This window comes from Petromyzon marinus, chromosome 11 (genome assembly GCF_048934315.1).
Source record: "Petromyzon marinus isolate PM22_M1 ecotype Great Lakes invasive population chromosome 11, UKy_Petmar_22M1.pri1.0, whole genome shotgun sequence".
In the NCBI taxonomy this organism is placed as follows: Eukaryota; Metazoa; Chordata; class Hyperoartia; order Petromyzontiformes; family Petromyzontidae; genus Petromyzon; species Petromyzon marinus.
Genome location: NC_133677.1, coordinates 11,004,530 through 11,029,131, shown reverse-complemented (window position 1 = coordinate 11,029,131; position 24,602 = coordinate 11,004,530). Strand labels below are relative to the sequence as shown.

General features: G+C 45.9%; 1 protein-coding gene across 1 annotated transcript in view; it reads right to left on the bottom strand.

Moving 5' to 3' along the window:
• Positions 1 to 24,602, bottom strand: part of PEBP4 (phosphatidylethanolamine binding protein 4) — a 338,336-nt gene that overhangs the window by 88,187 nt on the left and 225,547 nt on the right. The window contains exon 6 of the mRNA XM_076066370.1: positions 4,120 to 4,165. Coding sequence (XP_075922485.1) covers positions 4,120 to 4,165 — 46 coding nt within the window. The remainder of the gene's footprint in view (positions 1 to 4,119; positions 4,166 to 24,602) is intronic.

Below are 24,602 nucleotides of genomic sequence, written 5' to 3'. Positions count from 1 at the left end.
ACATAAAAAAATGAGTACCTCGTTTTGAAATAGATTAATGAGAGTTAATTAGTGAGGTTTTCCTGAGTAACTACAACATAACTAAAAAACAATCAAAGCAATGCCCACAAAGGTGTTTCTGTTCCCCTTAATGAAATGTCTGATTCTGTCGACCCTGATTGAAAAGCATGGCCTTGGTGTACACTCGAGGCAAGTTCCTCCTGTCTGCTGATGGACCTCAGGAATCCTCTCGTCTGCCATTCTAAGGACATGACAAATTCGTATTGTTACTCTAAGTGGTATCTGTCCATTGCAAGCATGTATGTTGGGGTGGGGAGGGGAGCAACCTATGAATTATGGCCGAGTCTCCGTTAAGGACACGTTATAGGAATTTCCACAGCTTTTAAAGGCCAACGTGCGTACATGCACACGCATAGATTTGAAAGCAAGTTGTGTGTACGTTCTGTAAAAGGGGCGGTGGTGTAGCACTCAGCGTGATGTGCATCTCGCCAATGTGTTGTCGGGTTATTTCTGCCTTTGTCTCGGCACAATAAACCCGTCACATGTCACATGTACGGGGTTTCTTTTCGTATATTAGACATTTTCCAGCGATGAGGAAAACATGTAAGAATACAGTGGGACGAAGGGTACGATGAACATTCTCTCTACAGCAGGAAATAAATCATCTCCAGTGCTGGGTGAGAGAGGTCAACTGAAGTGGCTCCAGATAAGAGCTCAGGGGTATGGTACTCTGCTGGCTGTGAGAGATTCGGAATCACGTTTCTTCACTTAATGAGAATGTCTCAAGACCACACCATTGGCATATGATCAGAAATAAAATAATACTGGGTACCGATCCCAAATAAAATTTAATTCAAAGTGTCCCACCACTCAAACGAGCAAGGGGATGGTGCTCAGCTCGTCTCTCCAATGTTTATCGAGGTTGTTGCTCGGTACGATGTCCGACATTACGCTCCACGTGCTGGGAACTTTTTCGAGAACCTTCTTCAGGAAGTTGCCATCACATGGAGAAAAAACGTATGGCATCGTGCCAAGCAACACGCGGTATGACCCGAATAACAGAGCCCCACAGCGCAAACCATGAAAACCTGCACAGTCGCAGTGTTGCTGTGGTACAATTTTGGTGACGCAGACGATTGGATTCCTGATCGTGCACAATACAAAACGCCAAGCAGCACGTTGTGTTTCACCGCCCCGAGGTCAATAGGGCCTGACAGCGTCCATTGTGCTGGGTTTTGGGCCACATCGGCGCACGACGACAAAAACCGGTCCACAGTTCAGCTCTCTGCCTCTACCTCGCCAACTTCGCCTGTGCTCAGGCGAAGATGGCGGTGTACAGAAGAACGAGAAAAAATATGCTGGAAGGTGACACTTGACGGCTGCTCTGTGCTTCCAGTGTTCAGAGGCCTGCTTAAGGCACGGCTCCGGCTGGAGCACGCATACCACACACATGTCGGTGATGTGCACGTCTTCTTCGAATGCTGGGGAGCCGGAAAAGCCCTCTGTACTAGCGTGGACGGCACCCTCGTGTTCACCTTCTGAAGCGCTCGCTCGTCAACGTGGCGTGCGCGATCACCACCACAACCACCACGTGACTTTTCTTTCATGTTGTGCTCGGTGCTTTTTAGCGCCACAGCGCGTGGATTTGTAACGTTTATTTTCATTTGTTTGCTGGAGACTTTGTGAGTTTCATATCGAAATCGCCTCCAGTGCTTTTGCTGCTGGCGGCAATAAAAGTTGTTTAAAAGTCAAAAAAAGTCTGCCTCTACCAACCCGCACTGACCAGCGTGGTGAAGTATAGTCAAACAACGCCGATGACCGACACGTTGTGTAGAAGCCTTCATTCGGCAATCGACTGCCCAAGGGCTGCAAATTACAATTCCGTATTATTTTATTTGGGATCTCCGCTTAAAGTTATTATTCAGCTGCGCTCCTGCGGCCGTCTGTAATGCTTTTCCTTCCGATATTAGGAAGCCACTGGAGCTTTTAAATCGACACTTTTAAATCTAGATTGAAAACTCATGACTTTAGAAGTGCTTTTAGTGTTTAGTTTGTTTGTCCTTCCCCCGCACCCCCGATTAGCACGGTTGGCTACGTACGGTGTGAAAGAAATTCTACGTACATACGTACGTTTCTTCCCTGTGGTTTTCGCTGGCCCAAAGGGAGGACTTAAAGGGTCAACTGAAGGCAACGCATGTCTGTGGAATGAGCGAGGCTGAAGGATCGATATTGATCCATTCTAAAAGGCCAAATGGTCTAGGGGCCTAGAGTGCTACCTGCAACATCCATGGCTTGTCACTTTAAGCCTGCATATTGGTCCAACTGATAATGCGTTTCAAGATAATGTGTTTCTGAAAGCACACTGTCTGCTCGATTGTTAAATCAAAGCGCCCGCAAGAAGGGCCATTGTGTCCAGCCGTCTTTTGCCAAATTAATCATGAGTCATATATATTTTTTACAAATGTATGATACTCCGTACAACACAGCAAACTTGTATATTCACAATCACGTGGACAAAGGAACACATATGCATACGTACGGTGCGAAATAAGTTCAACATACTGTACATACGTATGAAAAAAACACACACGTAAAGAAGAAGTGGTTGTTTGACCGTATACCCGCACATAATTGCACTGACAAATATACACACACCCCTACACAAATACTCTCGTATATATAGACGCCCACGCAAGTAAACTCATGGCTATGGGTACACACATATACACTCACTGACATATAACAGGGTATCCCCGAACCCTCAATTGGCCTCTCCTCTCACAATTGGGCACGTGGCCCAGTAGAAGTACATTTGCAACTTGTTGAAGATGGTTAGCAGTTTGAATCCGGTAGGCCGCCCTGGTTAATAATGCGGGTGTATTACCCAGAAAATACGCCCTGCCTGTTTCAGAGCGAAGAGTATGATAATGGTGTGCCGCTCTCCACGGTCTAAATGTGCCAAATTTGAAACATTACAAAATTACTTTATCAGGAAACACAGAAATCTTCGCTCCCTCAGGACCCACCTAAAAATAGTCCTGGGACTCAATGAGGCTTTCCTGAGACATAAAAACAATAGAGGTAACCATTCATATATCAGCCCTGGCAATAACCACCCTTGATGCAAACCTACTCAGCTTCCAGACTCTTCATTCAGATGCAGCCAAATTATTGACCCACTCCCTCTGGACCTCTGTTTTGACTTAGGAATTCTCACAAACCTGCCGCCAGGGTCCAAGGAGGAAGAATAAGAAGTTCAGCCCCTCGACCGGCCAAGCAAACAAACACCCCCAATGCCCATCTGAAGCCAGCCGCCATGCTGTTAAACACACAACTATTAATTAATCACTCTTCACTGTATCAACAGCTGGGCGTGCATGCATGCACACCCAGCTGCGTTTGATTAAAGGCTCGCCTTGAATAACTGAATGGAGGACCTTACAAGTCACCATGTCCGGATGACCTTCACGCTGCCACTGCGTTCGCACGGGCCTTCTTAGCGTGACTGCATAACTACTATGGTCATTTGACGGAATGCACTCTGAGTGCTTGATTCACAATTTGGGGGAGGGGGGGGGGGCGGCGGGGCGGGGTGACTCAGCCTCCCTGTGCCTTATCAGTAAAATGAGAAGCAGTTTGAGAGTCGTCAATATTAGTCACCCAATGTGTGTACGGATGGGTTCATGATGGAGCAACTCGGATTTCCACTACTGGCTCCGGGTCAAGACGATGCTAATTGAGTAGAACCAGCACAGCGAGGTTTGCGCAAAGGACCAGACTTTAATTTTGATTTGACAAGTGGCGCAAAAAAACGAACCATTAAAATAATATGGTTTGAAATGCAATTTTAAACGATATTTTACGGGTCGACATAAACGCAAGCATTTGCAATGTTTTTTTTACAAACAATTCCAAGTATGCGTTTACCCAGCATCTCTCATAACAGCGCTCGATCTTTCATGTTTATAATTGAGTTGTGCATTCGCCATGGATTGACAATGTGCACAAAGAAAAGTAAAAACAATATCACGAACCCACTAAAAATAAAATCCTTATTTTGCCGTTTGAAATGCGAACCCTGATTTTTTTTTTCAAGGCACGACACAGGGCCCCTCTTACCAGTGAGGACGCTTCCTTTCACATTCCCATTGCGAAGGTCGGATCCCTGTAAACACAGAAGAAGCAGCAACAACAAATATGCATTACAGCAACGTGGAACCAAATGCAATGCTAAGGTCATGCACCGGTACGTGCTATCTACAGAACAATCAAATGACAAATGTGTTCAATAGCACACCTTCAAAAATAATGCAATGCAGGGATGTAATTAAAATGAAAATAGCCGAAACAAAATATACACACACAGTAAAAGATTGTGTGAATTGTCGGTGAGCATCCCTTTGATTAAATAAATATGTTATTCACGCGGCAAGCGAAATCAATATTGCGTGTAATTATACGGAAAACGCTAAATACAGCGGCATAATTTCACTGGCTCGTCGCTATTTCGTTTTCTGTCTGGGTGCAACTCCCCAAAGGGAGCACAACGGACCCATCCACGGCCACAATCGTACGGCAAGATGAATGAGCATGACATTTCCAGGTGTAAACCAACAAGACAATGCTTGACAGCGCCTCGCTCTGAGAATGATGATGTAACTAGAATTTACAAATGGATACGCGCAGTCGCACCCATGCACACACAAAAAAAGATTCCTTGTTCAGCCTCACTGGCTTAAGGGGCAATTTCTATAAGCGCTTGCCCCTAAAGGCTAGTACGATACACGAGGGGGTGATGTGGTCAGAATCACTCCCCACACTCATGTACGTCTTTGTCTCTGCAGTGCTGATGTTTACACACCACACCGCACACTCCTCCCAGGCGAAGCAGACGCACACGTGCACGCGCACGCAAGCTCACGCAGCGCTGCGGGGTCGTAATCGTGATAATTCCACTGCTGGATTAAGGCCTCGTTCACAAATGCCATCGCCATCTCTCACGGCATCACGATGCAACATTCCAACCGGCTCCCACGCATCAGCTGACTTCATCGCTCCATCTCCCTGACAGGCGTGACCCTCGGACGCGTTCCGTTCCTTGGCATCCTCTGCACTATTGTCCTTGACCATCGACCATGGCGGCTTCTAGGAATACGGGGATGCTGTGTTTAGTTCAGAGTGATCACCGTGAGCCATCATCTATCCACTGCCAAACGAAGGCCTCTCCGCCATCCCATGCAATCCTATCCTGAACATGAGCTGATCTCATCACTCCATCAGCTCGGTGGTCATCCTCTGGAGCACCTTTACTCCACTTGGGCTGCTATTCCAGCTCCAGTTTCGTCCATCGACCGTCCATGATCTTCGGGCGATGTATTCTGATCCCCCAGTATAACTTACTTTTCTTAACGGCGGTAAAATCATGCCTTAAGTAACCCGCGGTATGTTTCCTAACCCCAGTGTTCCTCTCTCTGTCTCTCAATGCAATTCCAAGCACGTGTCTATCCATGCTTCTTTGCACGTTTGTCAGCTATTGCTCCATTTCCTTTGTCAATGTGTTACGATGCGGGTGGCAGAGGGGAGTGCTGCAAAATCTGTTGTTGTACTGTACTCGAGGCTTCCTCAGCTATGCTCTCTACCTTCGCTAACTCGCACTGACCAGGGTGATGAAGTATGTTCAAAAGACCCCCAAGAACCCACAACATGGGGAGGCCCTAATGCGAAATGACAAAATAGCTGAACCTGTATATATGTTAACCTAGCCAAGGAGCTCTGCGAACGCAGTCACAGTGTGACTAATAAATGTGATGTTGTATGTATGCATGTTGAACTTCTTTCACACCGTACGTCACCAACCGCGCCCACTCGTTAGGCGTTAATAATGTTGAGCACGCAGAGATCCTGGTCAGGCATTGGACTCATCCTTCTTGGGGGGGGGGGGGCAATAAACGAAGTTTCACTCTCTGAGACAACGACGGTGGTCACCTTATTGAGAGACAGCCAAAGGAGTTGCGTGATTTCTACCACCGCGTTATGGGCTGCCAGTGGGGAAGAGTGTTGTGTCTATGCTCGCTTCAGCGGGGAGACGCTGACTTTTGGCTAAAACCTGGCAAGTATTTTAATGGCATCGCAAAAAGCCAAAATGAAATTGGGTTCTATGGAGCAGAGTTTGCTGCCCCTGACCCTGACCCGAGTGGGCTTCTGTTACCAAGGACTATTACACATCACACGTCCAAGCAGTGGGAACACGACTGCTAAGCCTACTGTGCTTCCAGAAGCTCACACGCATGGAAAAGTTTAGTGTTAACATTATGAGCAAACTACAAAGGCCGTAAAACAAAGCTTACCCCTGGTGCCCTGGGCTTAAATGAACGGAAAAGTTTGGCTCTTTGCTTTGCACGTGAATTCCAGTGGCTGGGGGGGGGGGGGGGAAATGAAGCACTGATGTTTTGTGTAAAAGTAATACAGAACAAATAAATATGAACTCCAACACTTGGAGCGAAATACAACCACGCGTACACGCTAACGGGATCTAGAAGTGTGCGGATTAGTCACTTACGCGTAGTAGCTCGTTACTATCAGTGTTGAAAGCATCGCCCCCAATTTTTTTTGGGGGGCGGGGGGGCGGGGGAAACATGTGCTTCTTTAACTCTTTTGGCTCCACTTTCTTTGAAGTCAGACGTTACGGAACTACACGCCAGCAAGGTAGTCTTGCTGGCATATGCCTTGAAGGAAATTTCGTCAACAGCGATCAAGAACGCAGGTGGCGGTGCTAATTCGTTGCTCGAAAACGGCCGCACAAACATCGCCTATAACATCCCGCAAGTGAATCACGGTCCGGATGAGAGACTGATCAAGTCCGAAGATGAATCTAAAAGTGGCGGAGGATCGAGTGGGCACCGGAACTCACGCCGTTGGTGAAAAGGGTTAAGACAATTAAGGAAAATGTAAGCACATGTTCAGTTACAGTGCAGTGTGCTTCTGAGTCTCCTGACGTTAATTAGAGCGGAATGGCAGAGGGTTTCTAATTGGAAGGAAACTTACAACGCTCGGCAGACATCTGTATATAACAGCTGTCTGCAAATAAGAATAGGTGAATGAGAGTTGAGTGCAAAGCTTCAATTTAAAGAAATATATGAGCCGACTTTGCAAAATGAATAATTTATTTGCGTAAGCTAAATACTGAAGTTAATCTCATCCCATTTTACATTTATGTATAATTTGAGCCTACGTGAGATATGTCAGTGTTTAAAATTTCAGACTTTTGGCTGAGCACTGAGCCATTAGTTTAAATAATTCTAAAGAGCAAACATGGGAGTTGACCTTTCGTGGATAACGAGTTGCTCACAAATGAGAAAAGCTAAATGTCTTTGTTAAGTTAGAGTGACAACAGATTAAAAACATTGCAAAAAAGTATTTCATTTCCAAAGGCATCTAATTCTATTAATAAGCAAATGTCACACACGTATAACTATTAAACTTAACCTTGAGAAAACATGAATTTATTATCATTTGACAAACATAATATCTGTGCAATAGTTGGCAGAATTAAAAGTCGGTTTCCATATGTTTGGTCTTGGGCAAGTACTGATTTCTGCACGCGGTGTGCACTGGCTTACCTGTGACCAAAAGGTGCAGCTTCATCAGGTGGTGCGCATTTTATACACCACGAAGTGATGATGGGTCGAATTTTCAATCACTGCGATTTGAACTCGCTCCCGTATCGATAGGATTATTAGTAGTCTACCACCTGATAATATAGACCGACGATCGAAATTACAATCCTGCTATACACACAGTGTTTGTAAAAAAACACAATAACTGGCAGTCCTTTGTCAATCCACTGCTGTATGAAGGGCTTCCCAAGCTGTGCCTGTGAGGGTTGAAGAATGTGGGGGGCCAGGATCAGTCCATATATCACTCTCCACTGATGTTAGCCGTGATCTGCAATCGAAGTCAGGTGTCTGGGTTCATAATGCAGTGCGCTAATCACAGCACCACCTCTCCCCCCTATGCATTATATCCGCATAAATATACACAAATACACGGCCGTACGCATGAGAACACGACTTTTAGAAGAATGACTTTCCGCTTAAATATAAACTGAACAAAGACAAGTGAAAGAAACTATACGCTGCTTAATACACTTGAGACAACACTGGTGATACATTTATACAGATTATACAAGTCTCTGTATAGCACTGTTCTAGTGTGAGGGAGGCACACTGAGAGTGGCTTCCCCCCCCCCCCCCCCTTACGTGTTTATCCATTACATAACGTACGAAGGTACTGCTGGTAATTTTCACCTCATTTCCCTCGACTCTCTGCCTCGGAACGATCTTGCCTTTGCTGCACGGGTCTCGCGAGCAGCAAACGCAAATGCACAGGCACCGGCCGGCACGAGTCAAAGCGTGCGCACGCACGATCGTGCAGAGGGCCAACAGTCTGACCAGTGCGACGTGCGGTTTAATTCCTTCGCTTCGCCGGCGCGGAAGTGCAACATCTTGCTCACCCCCGGAGCGAAGATTCATAAGCCTGTGTCTCAGCAGGAAATGTGCGGTGAAATGTATTTTTTTTTTTGCTGTTGTAGCATTAATGCCGCTGTCGGCACGTTGTTCTGCCCCCGTGCAAAGCAACTTCACACCGTTACTTCTGCCAGCTGTCGGGGAGGACGTCACGAACGAAAAACGCGTGTTTGCGTTGTGTTGTTTAGTGAAGACAAAATGCCTTCCCCGTCCTTAATGGACGGGCGAGATGTCGCTCACCACCGCTGGCAGCCCCCGAGAAGGCTCCAGAAATTTCTCGCATTCTAATGGTGGGGAGCAAAATCGCCACAGCATGACCATTGCTGATTTGACACGCCCCCACTCGGCATCTGTGAAAGAGCTTCAAAGCTCGTCAGGTTCCTCCAGTCTAAATAAAGATTTTTATTCTGAAATAAAGATTCCCATGCCCCAGGTTTTTCTGTCTCTGTCTCTCATTGTAATCCAATCGTGCGTATTTTCATGCTTTCAAATATTTAAAAAAATGCTCTTTATTCAATTTTCTTTGTCAGTGTGCGTGTGTCTGGTCGTCAAAGTAAGGATAATAGACAATTATTGAGAACGTGACTTTTCCTGCTTTTCATTATAACGTGCAATCTCTAGGAAAAGCGCTCCATCCTAATTGTGTTTGTCTCATAATTTCATCACTTTGGGAATGATTCACCTTCAATCATCGACGTATATATACAAATCGCATATGTGTACATGTTCTGCCGTGTTGTGTTTTTCCAATTGTCTCGCTCCAACAAAAAAATTTTGTTCAGCAAACTATTTGTGCATGACTGTGGTTTATTTTTCACATTTGCTATTCACAGCAACTTTAGAAAATATTTTACGAAAATTTTAATTAAACCCAATACATTAAGGGGGAAGAGTATGAGCTTCATGAAATATTTTGGCAACATAGATATTATACAAAACCAATGGAAATTAACATACAGGGAAAAGAAAAATTCAACATGAACATTCATATGGATGAGGGTCCGTGTACATGTGTAGTGACATCGCGGGATGTCAACTTGTAGTGCCGGCCTTAGAGAGGCACGGCGTGTGGTGAACAACATCGCGGATACCACGAGGGTGTGGGTGTAGTACCGGCCCTAGAGGGGCCCGGTGAGCGCTGAGTGATAGCACTAGATGACACCACGCCTGGCGTGCAGTGCCAACCCCTACAGGACAGGGTGTGTGAGTGCCGGCCGAAGGATGAGGTTACTAAAGGCCATGGCACTCTGGTTGACCCGGGAGGACACGTGACCAGTTAAGTCTACAAAGGGGCCCCAAGTGGGGGATAGGGGTGGTAACGTGGTTGGGATCCAGATCCTTCCTGAGGATTCTAGAAGGTGGGCGTGGCCAAGGGCGAAGCCAGCTACGCCGCAAAGAATATAAGCCGGGTCCTGAGAGGGCCCAGGGTTGTTCATCCTGTAGGAACTCTTCGTCTATGTTCTCCGTTCAACGAGTCTCCAACACGTGGACCTGGACCCGAGCTTTTGGTCCCCGGTCCGTAGTAGCAGTTACGTTGTAATTAGTACAGGTAGCCTGGTGGTCACCACCATGGGTTGTTATTCTGTTAAGGGGAAAGTTACCACGTGTGTTGGAGTTGAATAAATGTGTTGCCTCCAAGTCTACGTCTGCTACTCAGTTGAACTCACTACACATGTAGTGACATTGAGTGAGTCACTGTAGCGCGTGCAGCTGGGAGATTGGTAGATAATGGAATTATGGGTAACAGCCCGTTCTATCAGTTGGACCTGTGGGCAAGGCACGGAGCCCTCTGGGGGAACCAGAGGGGTGCGGGGCCGAGGGCGGAGCCTGGCCACGCTGGGCAGGATAAAAGGCGAGCTCCGACTCACAGTCGGGGCTGCTGAGATCTGGAATAGAACTCGTCGTGCCTTTGTCATCGTGATCTTCGCTCTCTTCAAGCTGTGGGTCTGGCAGCATGTTGGCTGTCCCGACCCGGTGTGTGGTTATCCCCTAAGGCTGTGAAGGCCGGAATAAAAAAGAGAGTACCTCCGACTCGTGTCTGTGAATTAGTACACTACACATGTATCATGCACAATTTACATTTGAAACGACTGCCTCCGTTAACCGAGGGCTTCATTATAGCTCTGGAATGGCTGCATCATAGGTTCGATCATTGGGGCGCTGCGGTGGCGAGATGTTAAATCCCTCGCCTGGTATACAGGAGGTCGTGGGTTCGTTCCTGACTCAAAAGCCTCTATATATTTGGTGTTTGCATGTTCTCTCTGTGGTCGCGTGGATTTTTCTCTGGTTCCCCCGGTTGTTCCCTCCACATTAAGAAACATGCGTTTAAGAGTATTAAGTTGCTATAAATGTTCACGTGATAAGCCACTTTGTTCAGCTATAATTTGTGTCCAGGACGCTTCTAAAAAAGATCTATAGTTCAGTGGGTCCTACCTCATTAAAAAGGTTTAAATAGTTTATTTGGCAGAAAAATAAAGCAATTGTGCCTAATCACATCACCAACAGCCCTTGCAATGCTGACCAAGCGAGCATGAACGGATATGGCAGAGTGGATGCCATATCACGCAATACTCGCAGCAGCGGTGAAAAAAGCAGCAGGCACTTCACAACGATTGTTTCTACGCAGATGCAAACTCCGAGTTGAAATTCAATAGAGCAGGAGATTTTTGTGTGAAACAGGGCACCTCAATATTTACCGTAACAAAATACTCAAGCCAGCAGGGATGAGTCAATCTTGGGTTTCAGCCAGGGAATCGAACCTAAGACTGCACCATATTTCATGCAGAGTGCATTCAATAGTTATCCAAATCACCGATAACCACATGCAAAAATATGCTATAAATGGGGCCTTCTAATTAATCTGGCTCTGGCCAGTACCGATGGGTATATTTGTGTAACAGCAACATTCTTCAATGAGCCCGGAGAGGATCCTGTACCTTGGGGATGCAACACAAATGCGCAAGGTAACAGGAGTAAGGGAAGACAGGAAACGAGGTGGACAGACGAAGTGGATGAGACCTAGCAGAGGAAGGATTGAGACTGAGTGAAGCGGTAATACTGGCTCAAGAAAGGGAACCATGCCAGCAAATCTGTTCAGCCCCATCGTCGCTAATGAACTGACAGAAGTGACACATCGATCATGACGATGACAACGATGATAATGAGTATCCTTGATCCGTGTGATTGACTACTGTTGCTCCTGTAGCGGCTTATCTTAATACCGGAAGATTGTCAGTTCAAATTCATGCCGGGGTCACCTGAGCCCATCATCTAAAGTGGCTGTTATGTGGAGCCATTGACTTCCGCCACAAGCATATGTGATTAACACACATTACGATAATGCTGTGGCATGGAACTAACAATCAAGTCAAAGCTCAGATTAGCATGTGGTGGTGATTAACTCAGCCGTTGGCCGTGATCCAGCGGCGAAAATTCCACATGTCAACGACCAAACACGAACAGACAGCAATATATCTATGGCTAATATGTGTGTATTTGAAAGTGATATGCTATAGGAAGTAATTTACAATTAGAGCCACGCTACATTTACCATGCTATGGAACGTTTAGTGAGACGGTGCTATTGGGTAATATCGGTTAAACTCAAAATTGTAAGATTGTGAGATAATATCCAGGTGAGGAGTCGACTCAGCGCACCACTGATAGGGTTCTAAAAAAATGTTTACGGAGTGATTGGCTCCATGAATTAATTCATCACGCATAGCAATATGGAACTTTTCTGCACTGTCTCAGCGGCACTCTGCAATCATTAGATATTATTATTATGAATCCAGAAAAGCCCAACTACATCGCAGGCTCTCGGTTTAACAAATTCATCAGAGGGCAGTTTTGCCTGTGGGAGTAAATCAGAGTGCCTCTATAATACCCACCCACGTGACATGATAACACTGGAGACATTCGTTTTGATAGGTCAGCAGCCGACTTGCTGTACTGCCGTCTACTGGCTACCTCATCATCCTGCAGGTTGGGACCTGTGTACGCGATGGGTGTCGGTGTTTATTTTTTGTTTGTTATCACGGTTGTTGAGCGCAGGTACTAAAGGCCCAAAGATGGCAATCGGCCAGCAACAAACAGCACTCTTGAACGTGTAAGTTTGAGCAAGGTTATACGAACTTGGGGAAAGAAAAGAGACGATGGGAGGGAATTCCAACGTGCGGCAGCACGAGGAGAGCAGCAGAAAGCGAAGTGCTGAGACCGGAGGTGTGGTGGTTGGATGAAGTGTGGTAGAGATGAATCAGCCAACCTGGTGCTATGGCCTGAGCCCTCAACGTGGGTAGGGGAATCACAGTGAATGGAAATGGAAACCATGGTAGTAACTGTAGAAGAGTCACAAGGCAAGGAGGTGACTGACCAACAGTGATCTGGAGTGACTGGAGTGAATCAATGAGTGGCTGAATTATCAATGGACCTGACTGCGACTATGTGGAATTCTGTCAACTACATCGAGGTAGGAACTGCAAGTTCCACCACAGATAATGAACAGCAGGAGGGTTCCAACTTTGGCCAAATTGATGATTTGTAATCCAATCTTAGGCATGACTTTTCCGAGCTGAACTAAAGCCCTGGCGGGCACAAGAGAACCACGCTACCTTCGATGCACCTTTAGCCAGATTGATAAAATAGCCATGTAGTGACAGGTCAGACGAGGTTGTTGTGAGTTTTATAGACGTAGGCTTTCGCGACCAATATCATACATAATACAGGGTTTTATTTGGATTACACTGCGTAAATATAAGTGTATCTAGTACCGGCATGTTCTGTTTACATGACACACCTTACTAAAATGGCTAAATGGCTGTGTCACGGGTTTAACAACACATTCATATTTACGCGATCTAACCCCCCCCCAAAAAAACCTATATCATGGAGGTTGTTGTGCCCAGAAGATTAGTGTTCTCGCTATGTAACCTCCAACCCGAACTCCCAAGTGCTGGATCGCAGGCAGCAGTTTGCTTGTCTTTGGCCATATTAATAATGTGCCAGCAAAGTCGCTGATGGGGGCTTTAACCACAAGAGAGAACCATAAGCTCGTAATGGACTACAATTGTGGCGTTAAAACTATTTTTAAAGAATTACAGACGGCGTCCAGTCGACAACGTCTATCCTTGGATATTCACAAGTTGGTGCTTATAATATTTATTCCATGCTGAAGTAATTACTTTCTTATATGTTCGAGGACATAATAACATGTTTTCACTGTTATGCCCGCATTTTAAAGTGCACTGTTAATAATAGGCAATTAAAAACTTTGCTTCCATGGAAATCGGTTGACTTGTCATGATACGCCACGAAAGTTGATCGAACCAGGAGGCTACTACATAAACAATGGGGAAATTACTTCAATGTCTCTGTTGCCATATGGAAGAATTATTCTTTACAATGAATGTGCATGGATTATTATATCGCAATTCCATTTTAAGAGAACATATTCATCATTTCAAGTGCCTGTATGTTTTTACGTAGGTATGCTTGTATGATCAACCTTGTTTTTGCGTGTGTCTTGACAAAATCAAACAAGACTGCATGGGGGAATTTCAACCGTATCCCCAGGCCTGGTAATATTGCAAGAGAATTATATTAAAAAAAAATAATCACTGCATATTTTCCAGCTCAAGGGGCTCATGATGGCTGCGTCAAAGCACCGAGCCAGCACCGCTGAGATTCTGGGTGAGAATATGGGCAGACATCAGAGATCAAACAGAGCTAGAAAAGTGCACGGGGGTTCATATAGAAGCAGCCCGGCCACTAAAGAATACAAATGTAGTGACATCGCGGGATGTCACTGTATGGTGCCGGCCCCAGAGAGGCACGGCGTGCGATGTCGCAATATCGCGGACACCACTTGGATGTGGGTGCAGTACTGGCCCTAGAGGGGCTCGGTGAGCGCTGATCGATAGCGATGGATGGCACCACGCTTGGCGTGCAGTGCCGGGCCCTACAGGATAGGGTGTGGGAGTGCCGGCCATGGAAACGGGGTTACTAAAGGCCGTGGCACTCTGGTTGACCCCAGAGGACACGTGACCGGTTAAGTCTACACAGAGCCCCCAAGTGGGGGCTAGGGATGGTCACGTGTCAGGGTCGAGATCCTGCTCGAGGATTCTGGAAGGTGGTCGTGGCCAAGGGCGGAGCCAGGGACGCCACAGAGGATATAAGCCGGGTCTCCCAGAGGGACTGGCGTTGTTGTTCATCCTGAAGAAACCTACGTTCTACGTTCTACAGAGTCTCCAACACAAGCTGGGGTCCGGTCAGTCCGTTGTAGCTAGTTATGGTGTAATTAGTGTAGTTAGCCTGGTGGTCCACCACCATAGGTTGTTATAGTATTAAGGGGCAGTTACCCCATGTGTTGGTGTTAATAAATGTGTTGCCTCCAAAGAGTACGTCTGTGACTCAGTTGAACTCACTACACAAAGAACGTTCGTATAGATTTTGGATTTTTTTCAATTTAATTTTGAATTTTCCTATGCGACTTCCAGGTTCATGCGCCAGGTTAACCTCAGTGGCATTTTGTAAAGTGCCAGTATTGGATGTGGACAGATGGATTTATCTAAGATTCGTGCCAAATGTAAGTGACAATTTGCTACACAGATACATTTAATGAGCCTCACCCAAGAATAACATAATAATATACCAAATATAAATTATAGCATTAAAATATAAGAACAGCATAAATAGTAACATACAATTATAATACTAGCATCATAGTAAAGTCAGTATAACAGTTGAATAACACATGATAATTCATATTTTGCATAGAATAAAAATAAAAATCGTAGAATAGCTCCACGTGTAATTTTAATATTATTACATTCAAGTATTGGTATTTGTCAGGACACAAACTGTAAACACAGCTGAATATGTGTACCTAGGGCAGTTATAGAAGTCAGGCCAAGATCAAAGTGATGAAAATGGGAGGAGGATAAGAGCGGGTTTGAGAGTGATCTGGAAAGTCGAACTTGACAATGCGAAGCAACGTGCCAATGTCACATTGAAGGGAAGCAATAAATAAAATTCTCACGACGTTTCGACCATAACACAAACGGTCATCATCAGGTGTGAAAACCAACGGTGTGAAAACCAACGGCTTGGTTTTCACACCTGATGACGACCTTTTGTGTTATGGTCGAAACGTCGTGATAATTTTATTGTTTTATATATATTTTATTATTTTATTGTTTCCCTTCAACGTGACTTTACCGAAAGAGCTAAGAATATGAATTACTGCAGTCACGAAAGCTTTAAATCAAAACGTGCCAATGTGTCTTGAGGTGAACGATTTTAATTAGTGCGCCCTATTTGATATGACATGGAATAAAAGCATGTAACTGTGATGAAGACCACTGAACAGAAGCTCAAAACTGCACAAAGACGCACGCAGAGGCACATTCTTGGGATTACACAGAGAGACAAAAAGTGTAACACGTGGATTAGTGAAGATATACAGGTTGATGACACCATCCAAACTGTTCAGAAAAAATAGGTGAGGGCTTAGAGCAGGATGCGTCACTCGAAGAGATGATGGCCGGTGGGTGAGAATAACAATGCAGTGGCAGCCAAAGGACGTGACTCATCCGAGGGCACATCCACTGTGAAGATGGAAAGATAAAATTGGGTAGTACGTATATTGAACTTCTTCCGCACCGTACATAGACAACCGTGCTCATTGGGGGTGTGGGGAAGGACGACAAATTAAACACAAAAAGCAGTTCTAAACAAATCCGTTTTAATCTAATTTAAAAGCGCATAGCTCTAGTGGCTTCCTAATATCTGAAGGAAGAGCATTCCAGACGGCCACAAAAGCACATCTGAAAGCGCGTGATGCGGTGACCGCCATTGTTCGATGGCTAGCAGCCAAGAGGCACTGCTGCGAAGATGACCGTAGTTCACGTGATGCTACGTCAGCCGTGACAATTGAATGATGAAATCGGCTCGGGTGCAGCTACCAGCTGGATTGGTACATTGCAGGACCATGAGAGATGGTGATGACTTTGGGAGGCCTTCATCCAGCAGTGGATGGATCATAGCTGATGATGATAATGAACAGTGACGCCCAGCAACACCTGGCAGGGACAGCTGGGCACATAGACATCTAAGTGATGTTGAGACATTATCCCAAGTAATAAACCAAAATCTGGCTCAGTTTGAAATATGTTCCAGGCCATGTTTGCAATTTTCCACAATATACTGGCAAAGCCCAGTCGGAACAAACATTAGTTATGTTACCATGAAAATACTTTGCAAGAATTGGCCTTTTGCATATGTATTTTTATGCAACAGGCCAATTGAGACACCACAAGTGTATGAATAGAAATATAACTTTCTCGATATTCACAAACAGGCACATAACTCACAATGCCGTTATTTGATATTCTCTTCAATACATGACACGAAGAAGCCAGGCTCCGTGAAATGATGTACATGAACAAATCACATTGGCTTAACATTGTAATGCCAGTGCCATTAAGGCACAGCGGAAAGATGGGCTCTGCGTTACATAAGGTTACACTATTGGCAATGGACTGTTTACACATTAGCCCTGACCGGATGTGTTAATGCTGGCCAATCAGGGCTGAAGCAAGAGGAAGCCTTGAGAAGCAGCAGTGGCAATGTTATAATCGACTGCCCAAGGGGAAACGGCTCCCATATGGAAGCAAGTAATGACAAGCTATGTGTAAAAACCCTTAAATTTTTTTATTTATTTTGGCAATGGAGCAAAAAAGAGAAAAAGATGAAGTCAGCAAAAACCCACAATCTGACCAAATCAATTCCAAAAACATCCTCACAAAACTAGAAAGTACCTTAAAATTGACAGAAAATAACTCTCTCTCATTAAATACACAAATGTAAAAACCTCTTGATTCAGCTCTCCAATTGCTCGCTCATGCCACTACTGCCTGAAGGGCCTCTGCTAGAGGGAGCTCCTGAGAGCCCCCTCTAGTGGTTATTTGGCCTCATGCTAACCAGGCGCCTTGGAAGAGATGCGAGCGCCCACAATTTAACCCCACCGCACGCGACCTGCTTGCTGATCGACTGACCGTGTTGTACTCGTTTGCACTGCTGGATGGACACAGGCCATGGGAGGGGGTTAAGGAACATGCCCCTTGTTTCGACTGCCGCACCAAAGCCAGAGCGAACCAGCGACCCCCTGATTTGCAAGTCCAGTGTGCTAACCTTTCCACCACAGCAGCACCCCATCTCTCAAGTAGGGCCCTCCTGAAAAGGCATTGAGAACAAAATGAAATCGTCCTGGATAAAAACGGGATGAGTGTTATCTATATGGTCAGGGTGGTACTTTGGCAGAACATTCGAATCACTAGCTGAAGGTTGTTAGCTCCTATGCTGCAAAATGAGTGTCACTTTGTGGGAAATCAACTGTAGAGTTCGTATGAAAGAAAACCTGTCCCTAACATGGGAATGTGGAATTTGCACCAGTGGGTCAGGGCCACCAAAATAGACGGGCACTGCCCATTTCACCTGTAACCAGGTGAAAAAAATATAACAATAAGTCTAACAACCAATTTCACCAGCCATTCTCATTCCACTGCTAATGTCCTCTACATGCCAAATCCATTGCTTGTGGACCCAAATAACTATGTCCAATCCACCTCGCACACATGCCCTAATTTCACTTCATATCTCCTCCTATTTCATTCCTTTGCATTTTTCTTCTATTGACCGTGATACCTCTGTTGGGTTTGTCCACTGATTCTCGTCATAGATCATAATGACACCTTCTGATCAAGGCCATAAATTTTTCATAAAGATTTAGTGAAAAACTGTAAATATTACCTCATATGGTGCAAATTCATCATCAGCATGTAAGTCACATTGGGAGTAAAGAATCCAATGCCCAATATCGAATTATTATGCTTGATTTAATATATCATCATTCCTTGTGGTCAACTTAAGCAATCTGGTCACGTGTCATTGTGGTTTGCGTTTTGGACTCGAAATCAGAAGGTTACGAGTTCAACTCCATGTTGGGGTTCACTCAGCCGTCATGGAACATTAAAATGAGCATAACAGTTTGTTCGTAGGTCAATACTGGTCATCTTGGTTGCTATACATTTACACATGATAAGCCATTTTGTCAAGCTATCATTTGTGGCCAGGTAGGTCGGCACTTCCGATTAGCATGCTTTGCTATGTACGGTGCGAAAGAAGTTCAACATACGTGTACATACATAGGTCGCTTTCTGAAAAATAGCTGATAGCTCAGTGGGCCTTACCTGGTAAAAAATTGTTCGTATAGTCCTAGTTTATCTTACGTGCAGGCAGGTCCCCCACCGCTCTCAAGTGAACTTTCCACCACTGGCTTGGGACAACAAAAATAGCTTTTGCCCCATGGCTCATTTCACCGTCTGACTTTTGAACGTATTGGAAATGTGTTTTCCCCCAGAAACAACGAGGCCCTTCCCTTTGGAAACCCGTAGACATATGCGTCGATGAATACAGCACAAGAATAACGAGTCAGGTGCCTTAAAAAAAGGTTAATGTGCAGCAAGTAAAAAAATGGTCGGCCTATGGATAAACTCACCCTCACCATTGCAATTTATAAATTTCGACAGGTGGCTGTAAACGGGAAACGAGAGCTGCCCTCAAAGCTCATTTGGGCAAGATTTTTTTCAAAGGCTGACGACACCTTTAGGGGTTAAGTGGCATCGTCGCCATGAAGAGTTAACGGAGAACTTTCATAGGAACTTTTTCTTCTTTAACATAGGCAACGATTATTACAAAAATGTTAAGGCTCTGCAGACAGTGGGCTGTGATTACATGAACGTGTACATTTTCTGGACTTCAATAACTGACGTTATTACTTTCTGTTCACTTTCTGTGAAAAAAAAATCCACAATATTTATGGAAGTTCAAAATTGCAAACGCTCTGTTAACGTGGCAGGCATTGGTGCTGCTTATGTAATGCACTGCACGAGCCGCAAAATTGTAACAGACAGAAATCTTTACGTGGCTTTGTGTCCTTAATCCTCAGACACACATGAAGAAGATGGGCGTAAAGAGTGAATAGGTTTATGGAATAGACAGATGATGGACAATATAATACGTTCTTCGACTGTACTGAAATAATTGTTTTAACCAGGTCAGAATTCAACAGACCCTGGGTAAGCAGAATTGTCTCGGCCTCGCTGTGCGCTGCGTTGCACCACTATCCGAGTAGTTACCCTCGCATTCAATAAACCTTCAGAGCCAGGGTGAACATCCGACTCCAATGTATTTAATTAATAGAATGAGGTAAAACTGATGGAAAAACACAGCACAAAATACAGCATCTGTTTATACTTGCAATATCGATACAAATGTAGAGGTGTTAACTACTCACTTCGGTAACCTGCATTGCCACTAGGTATCAAAGGGGCAGTGCAGCGTTACCTCTGTGTACATAACGGTTGGGGTCAGACGAGGTGAAGTGGATCGTAGCCACAGTTTGGTAAGAACCAATCAGACAGTTTCACGTGGGAATGTGGGATTGGTTACATCTGGCCACAAACGGGTATAAGAAGGGTGACCGCGCAGAGCGCGGGAAGTTCTCTCCCTACACGAAGACCGAAGCCCGGGCTGAAGATAGCCAGGACCCTGGACCCAGCCTTCAGGCCCTTCTGAGGGCTAAGGCTCGGCGCATCCAGTGGTCAAGAACCACCGGGCCAGCGGTGGGTCAGATAGCCTACCCTAGGTCCCAGCCGGAGGACTCTAGGATAGCGGTAGACGTGTGAGTAAGTCCCGCCAAGATAGGAGGCTGTACCTCCTTAGGTTAGGAAGAGACCTGTGTGTAGGTCACACTAAGTCCGGAGGCTGTACCTCCTTAGGTATCAAGGAGACCTGTGTGTAGGTCCCGCTAAGTCCGGAGGCTGTACCTTCTTAGGGTATCGGGTGAGGGGACCGTATACCCCTCTGTGTGTTAAGGGCTGTGTAAGAGAAGTATTACAATAAACAGTGTGCCTCATAAGAAGTTTATTCGTCATTATAAACACTGCACAATGAATGAACACAAGGAGCATCAAAACATTGTCTTAGATAACATTAATCTCAACAATAGGTCCTGGATGCACCAGGCACCTACATTAGCACTGAATAGCCATACAACAAGAGAATAAGCTACTGTGTTAAATAAGGTCACTTTGTGTAATCACCATACTGTAGCCTAAATGTACAGTGCTGCATATAACACTGAACTGTGGATGAGATACTGCTTCATCCTTGCTCTCAAGATTGCATTAAAGTTACATGGGCATAAGTCTGGCTCGACTTATCCAACTACAAGTAACATTCACAATAATGCAAGTGGCAGGCTTCGTTGTCAACTAGGCCTCATATTTATCATAACAATGTAACAGCATTATAAAGGCATCTACAGCATTATAACGGCAATCCTAACATAACAACATTCCCAGTATTATAAGAAAATAAACGAACTTACAGACAATGATTCTTAAAGTCCCACAATGAACAGATGCACCTGTCTTCACTGAGACGCTATTTGTGCCTCCATGTTGTACTCTGTGTAATGGCTGACACCCTGCCACATGACTTAGAGAATCTTAAATTGTAACTTCCTGGTCACGTGACCAAACTCAACACCATATCAGGAAGTTCCTGTGTAAGCACACCCACATATCTGCCTGGGGCAGAACAAGAATGACAAAATCAAAACAAATAGAATAAATCTTGACTTAAAGCTTTCGTGACTGCAGGAATTCATATTCTTTGGGTCTTTCGGTAAAGTCACGTAGATAGAAAAATAATTTTAAAAAACACGACGTTTTAATCGTAACACAAGCGATCGTCCTTCAGGTGAAAAAATACCGTAGGCGGACTGCTGAAGCAGGAATAAATATAGCTATATTTATTCTGCTGAAGCAGGAAGCAGGAAGAATATGCTTAAGCAGGAAGTAGGAAGAAATATAGCTATAATTATTCCTGCTTCAGCAGTCCGCCTGCGGTATTATGAGAGCATAGAATATTCCTATATAGAATAAATATAGCTATATTTCTTCCTGCTTCAGAAGTCCGCCTGTGGTATTTTTTCACCTAAAGACGATTGCTTGTGTTGCAATCGAAATGTCGTTATTTTTTTGATTATTTTTCTACCTATGTGCCTTTACCGAAAGACCCAAATAGAATAAAGTGGAGACAGAAATGAAGCATATTGAAATCAGAACTAAACAACTATTTTGGTCACAATATAAGTTGAAAATGTTGCACAAATAAAGCAAACAATGGGTCATGAGTAGATACATATGGTCTTTGAATAAAGTATGTACGTGCATGGCCTTTGTTGTCGATCCACTGTTTCGTTAGTGTTGCGGTGGTTATATGAGCACACTCGACCCTGGGTTGGTGAAAGGAGCAGAGGCATGAGAGCATAGAATTACAGCACAACAATGGATGTCGCTGCACTACCCTCTGCTGTCCACCCCGTAGCCCGGGCGGCTGCAATAACCTGCGCGACATGGCGATGGCCCACCCGGGTACTCGTCAGGCCAAAGCCTGCTTAGCTTCCGACATCTGACGTTGAGCGGACATATTCCATGTGGTTTAATCAGAGGTTGGTTAACGATAACACAAGGTCTGAGCTTGCAATGGAATTCCACATTCCTGACAGGGGCCCGGTAGCTCCCACAGGACAACCACAGTTGACTTCCCATTAAAGTCTTCCTATAGACGTCAACACAGCAGTCCCAGATCAGTCGTCGTTTAATCCACCACAGTGAGTGGAGTACGGACGGATGAACAATAATGTGGGGGTAGAGCGGTGACACAGTGGTTGGCGCACTGCACTACAAACCCAGTAACCGCGGTTCAATTCCTGGTCATGGCCAACATCAGTGGACGAGCGATATCTGAACCGGTCCTGGGCTCCCACTTCACCGACCCGCGCTGACCGGCATGGTGAAGTATGGTCAAACAACCCCCGTGACCGAAACGGGGTGAGCAAGATTTTATCTAGAAGTGGACTGACAAAACGGCTGTGAATTTTAAATCAGTCACTGGGTTATTATGAATGCAGTGCAACTATTTTTTTAAAATATCTTACGTAGAAATCCAAAGTCAAAGTGTCTTTCTGCTCAAACAAGCATTGAGACAGCGTTCGTATCCACTATTAGCACCAAGTCAGAGGTTAAAACTCCACATTTCTATGACAGGGCCAGTTGTTTTAACTGACCATTACTATTCACTTCCCACAAAGTGGAACTTGTGATACAGGTAAATACCGTCGTCAGCAAACTATGACTGTCACACTCTAGGGTAACGATTCGATTAATACATTTAAAAAAAAACATTACATTCGCATGTTATTTGTATGTATCTCACGAGCACAGTGTTGGTCACTCAATGACGCTACATTTAACACGGGGGCATAATTTGTACGCGATGTATATACATCGCAAACCATAGGTTTTCATCAAAGGATTTAATGCGTGCATCACTGGCGTAAGAACCCTGTTGTACCCCCTCCCCCCCCACGCCCCCATCGAACGATGATCCAAGCTCTGCCGTTCCATGCCCAGCTCCCGCGGACAGACGCACCCAGGACAGAGAGGCGCCGGCCAACAGGGCCGAGAGCTCAGACGTGCGAACGGAGAGGGGGGAATTAGGGGCCGTCCATAAATGACGTCACGCACCGAGGGGGGGGGGGTCAGACATTTGTGACGATGTGTGACGAGGGGGGGGGGGGGTTTGAGAAATGTGACGTCACATCAAAATGCGCAACTTTAAATACATATAGACAACACGTTCTACTTAATTAAATAGACTGTTTTTAAAATAAATGTTTTCTCCTACAACATCAGAGTGCAGCGCCACATTAAATACGCACTACAATGACAATAGTTTAAAGCGATTTGAAACACGTGGTTTTTTTGGGGGGGGGGCGGGGCAGAGCTTTGTGACGTATAATTTAAGGGGGGGTCTGACTTTTTGTGACGCCGTGTGACAAGGGGAGGGGGGGGGGAGTCAAAAATCGTCCAAAATCGCGTGACGTCATTTATGGACGGCCCCTTACGAGATGGGATTGCCTTGCGTTGTACGTGCGTGAGAGCGGCGGGGTCGAGGGTGGTGTAAGCCGTCAGCGCTACGCTGCGCTACGAAACGCCCGGACACCCGAGTTCGATTCCCGCTCACGGCCAACACCGCTGACGATTTTATCTGAACCGGTCCTGGGCCTCCCCCTAGGTCGACTCAGCCTCAAATGAGCAGCATGGGCGCGGTGTGTAGTAAACATCGCCACTGGGGGAGACAAAGGCGGCCGGGGCGCGGTGCTGGCCACCCACTCCCTCGTGTGCCACAGTGCTGGCCTTCATAGCCGCTCGCTAACAGCACTTGCCCCTACAGCCTGTTACAGGGCCAGACAGAGGGGGGGGATCTTCGTCTTTTGCAAGGCCGACTGAGCGAGAGCGAGACAACCTTCTTGATTCAGAGGGCGTTCCCCAATGGATTTCGCGACGGTGAGGCGGGACAACTCAGAGGGGCACCCCTGCCGCCAACATTTATTTGGAGACTCATTGAATCCATCGGCCGTGGGCGTGAGAGTGTGGGGGGAGGGGGGGGGAGACCGCGGCCAGGCGACACGGCGGCCATCGCGGGCATCTCCCAAATACAGCAAGCACCACCACCGGATCCACCACCACCACCGGATCCACCACCGGATCCACTGCCCCCACCACCACCGGATCCACCACCGGATCCACCACCACCACCGGATCCACTGCCCCCACCACCACCGGATCCACTACCACTACCACCGGATCCACCACCACCACCGGATCCACCACCACCACCACCGGATCCACCACCGGATCCACCACCACCACCACCGGATCCACCACCGGACCCACTGCCCCCACTACCACCGGATCCACTACCACCACCACTGGATCCACCACCACCACCACCGGATCCACCACCGGATCCACCACCACCACCGGATCCACCACCGGATCCACTGCCCCCACCACCACCGGATCCACTACCACCACCACCGGATCCACTGCCCCCACCACCACCGGACAAACTGGACCCCACCACGGAAATGTGGAATTTGCACTGG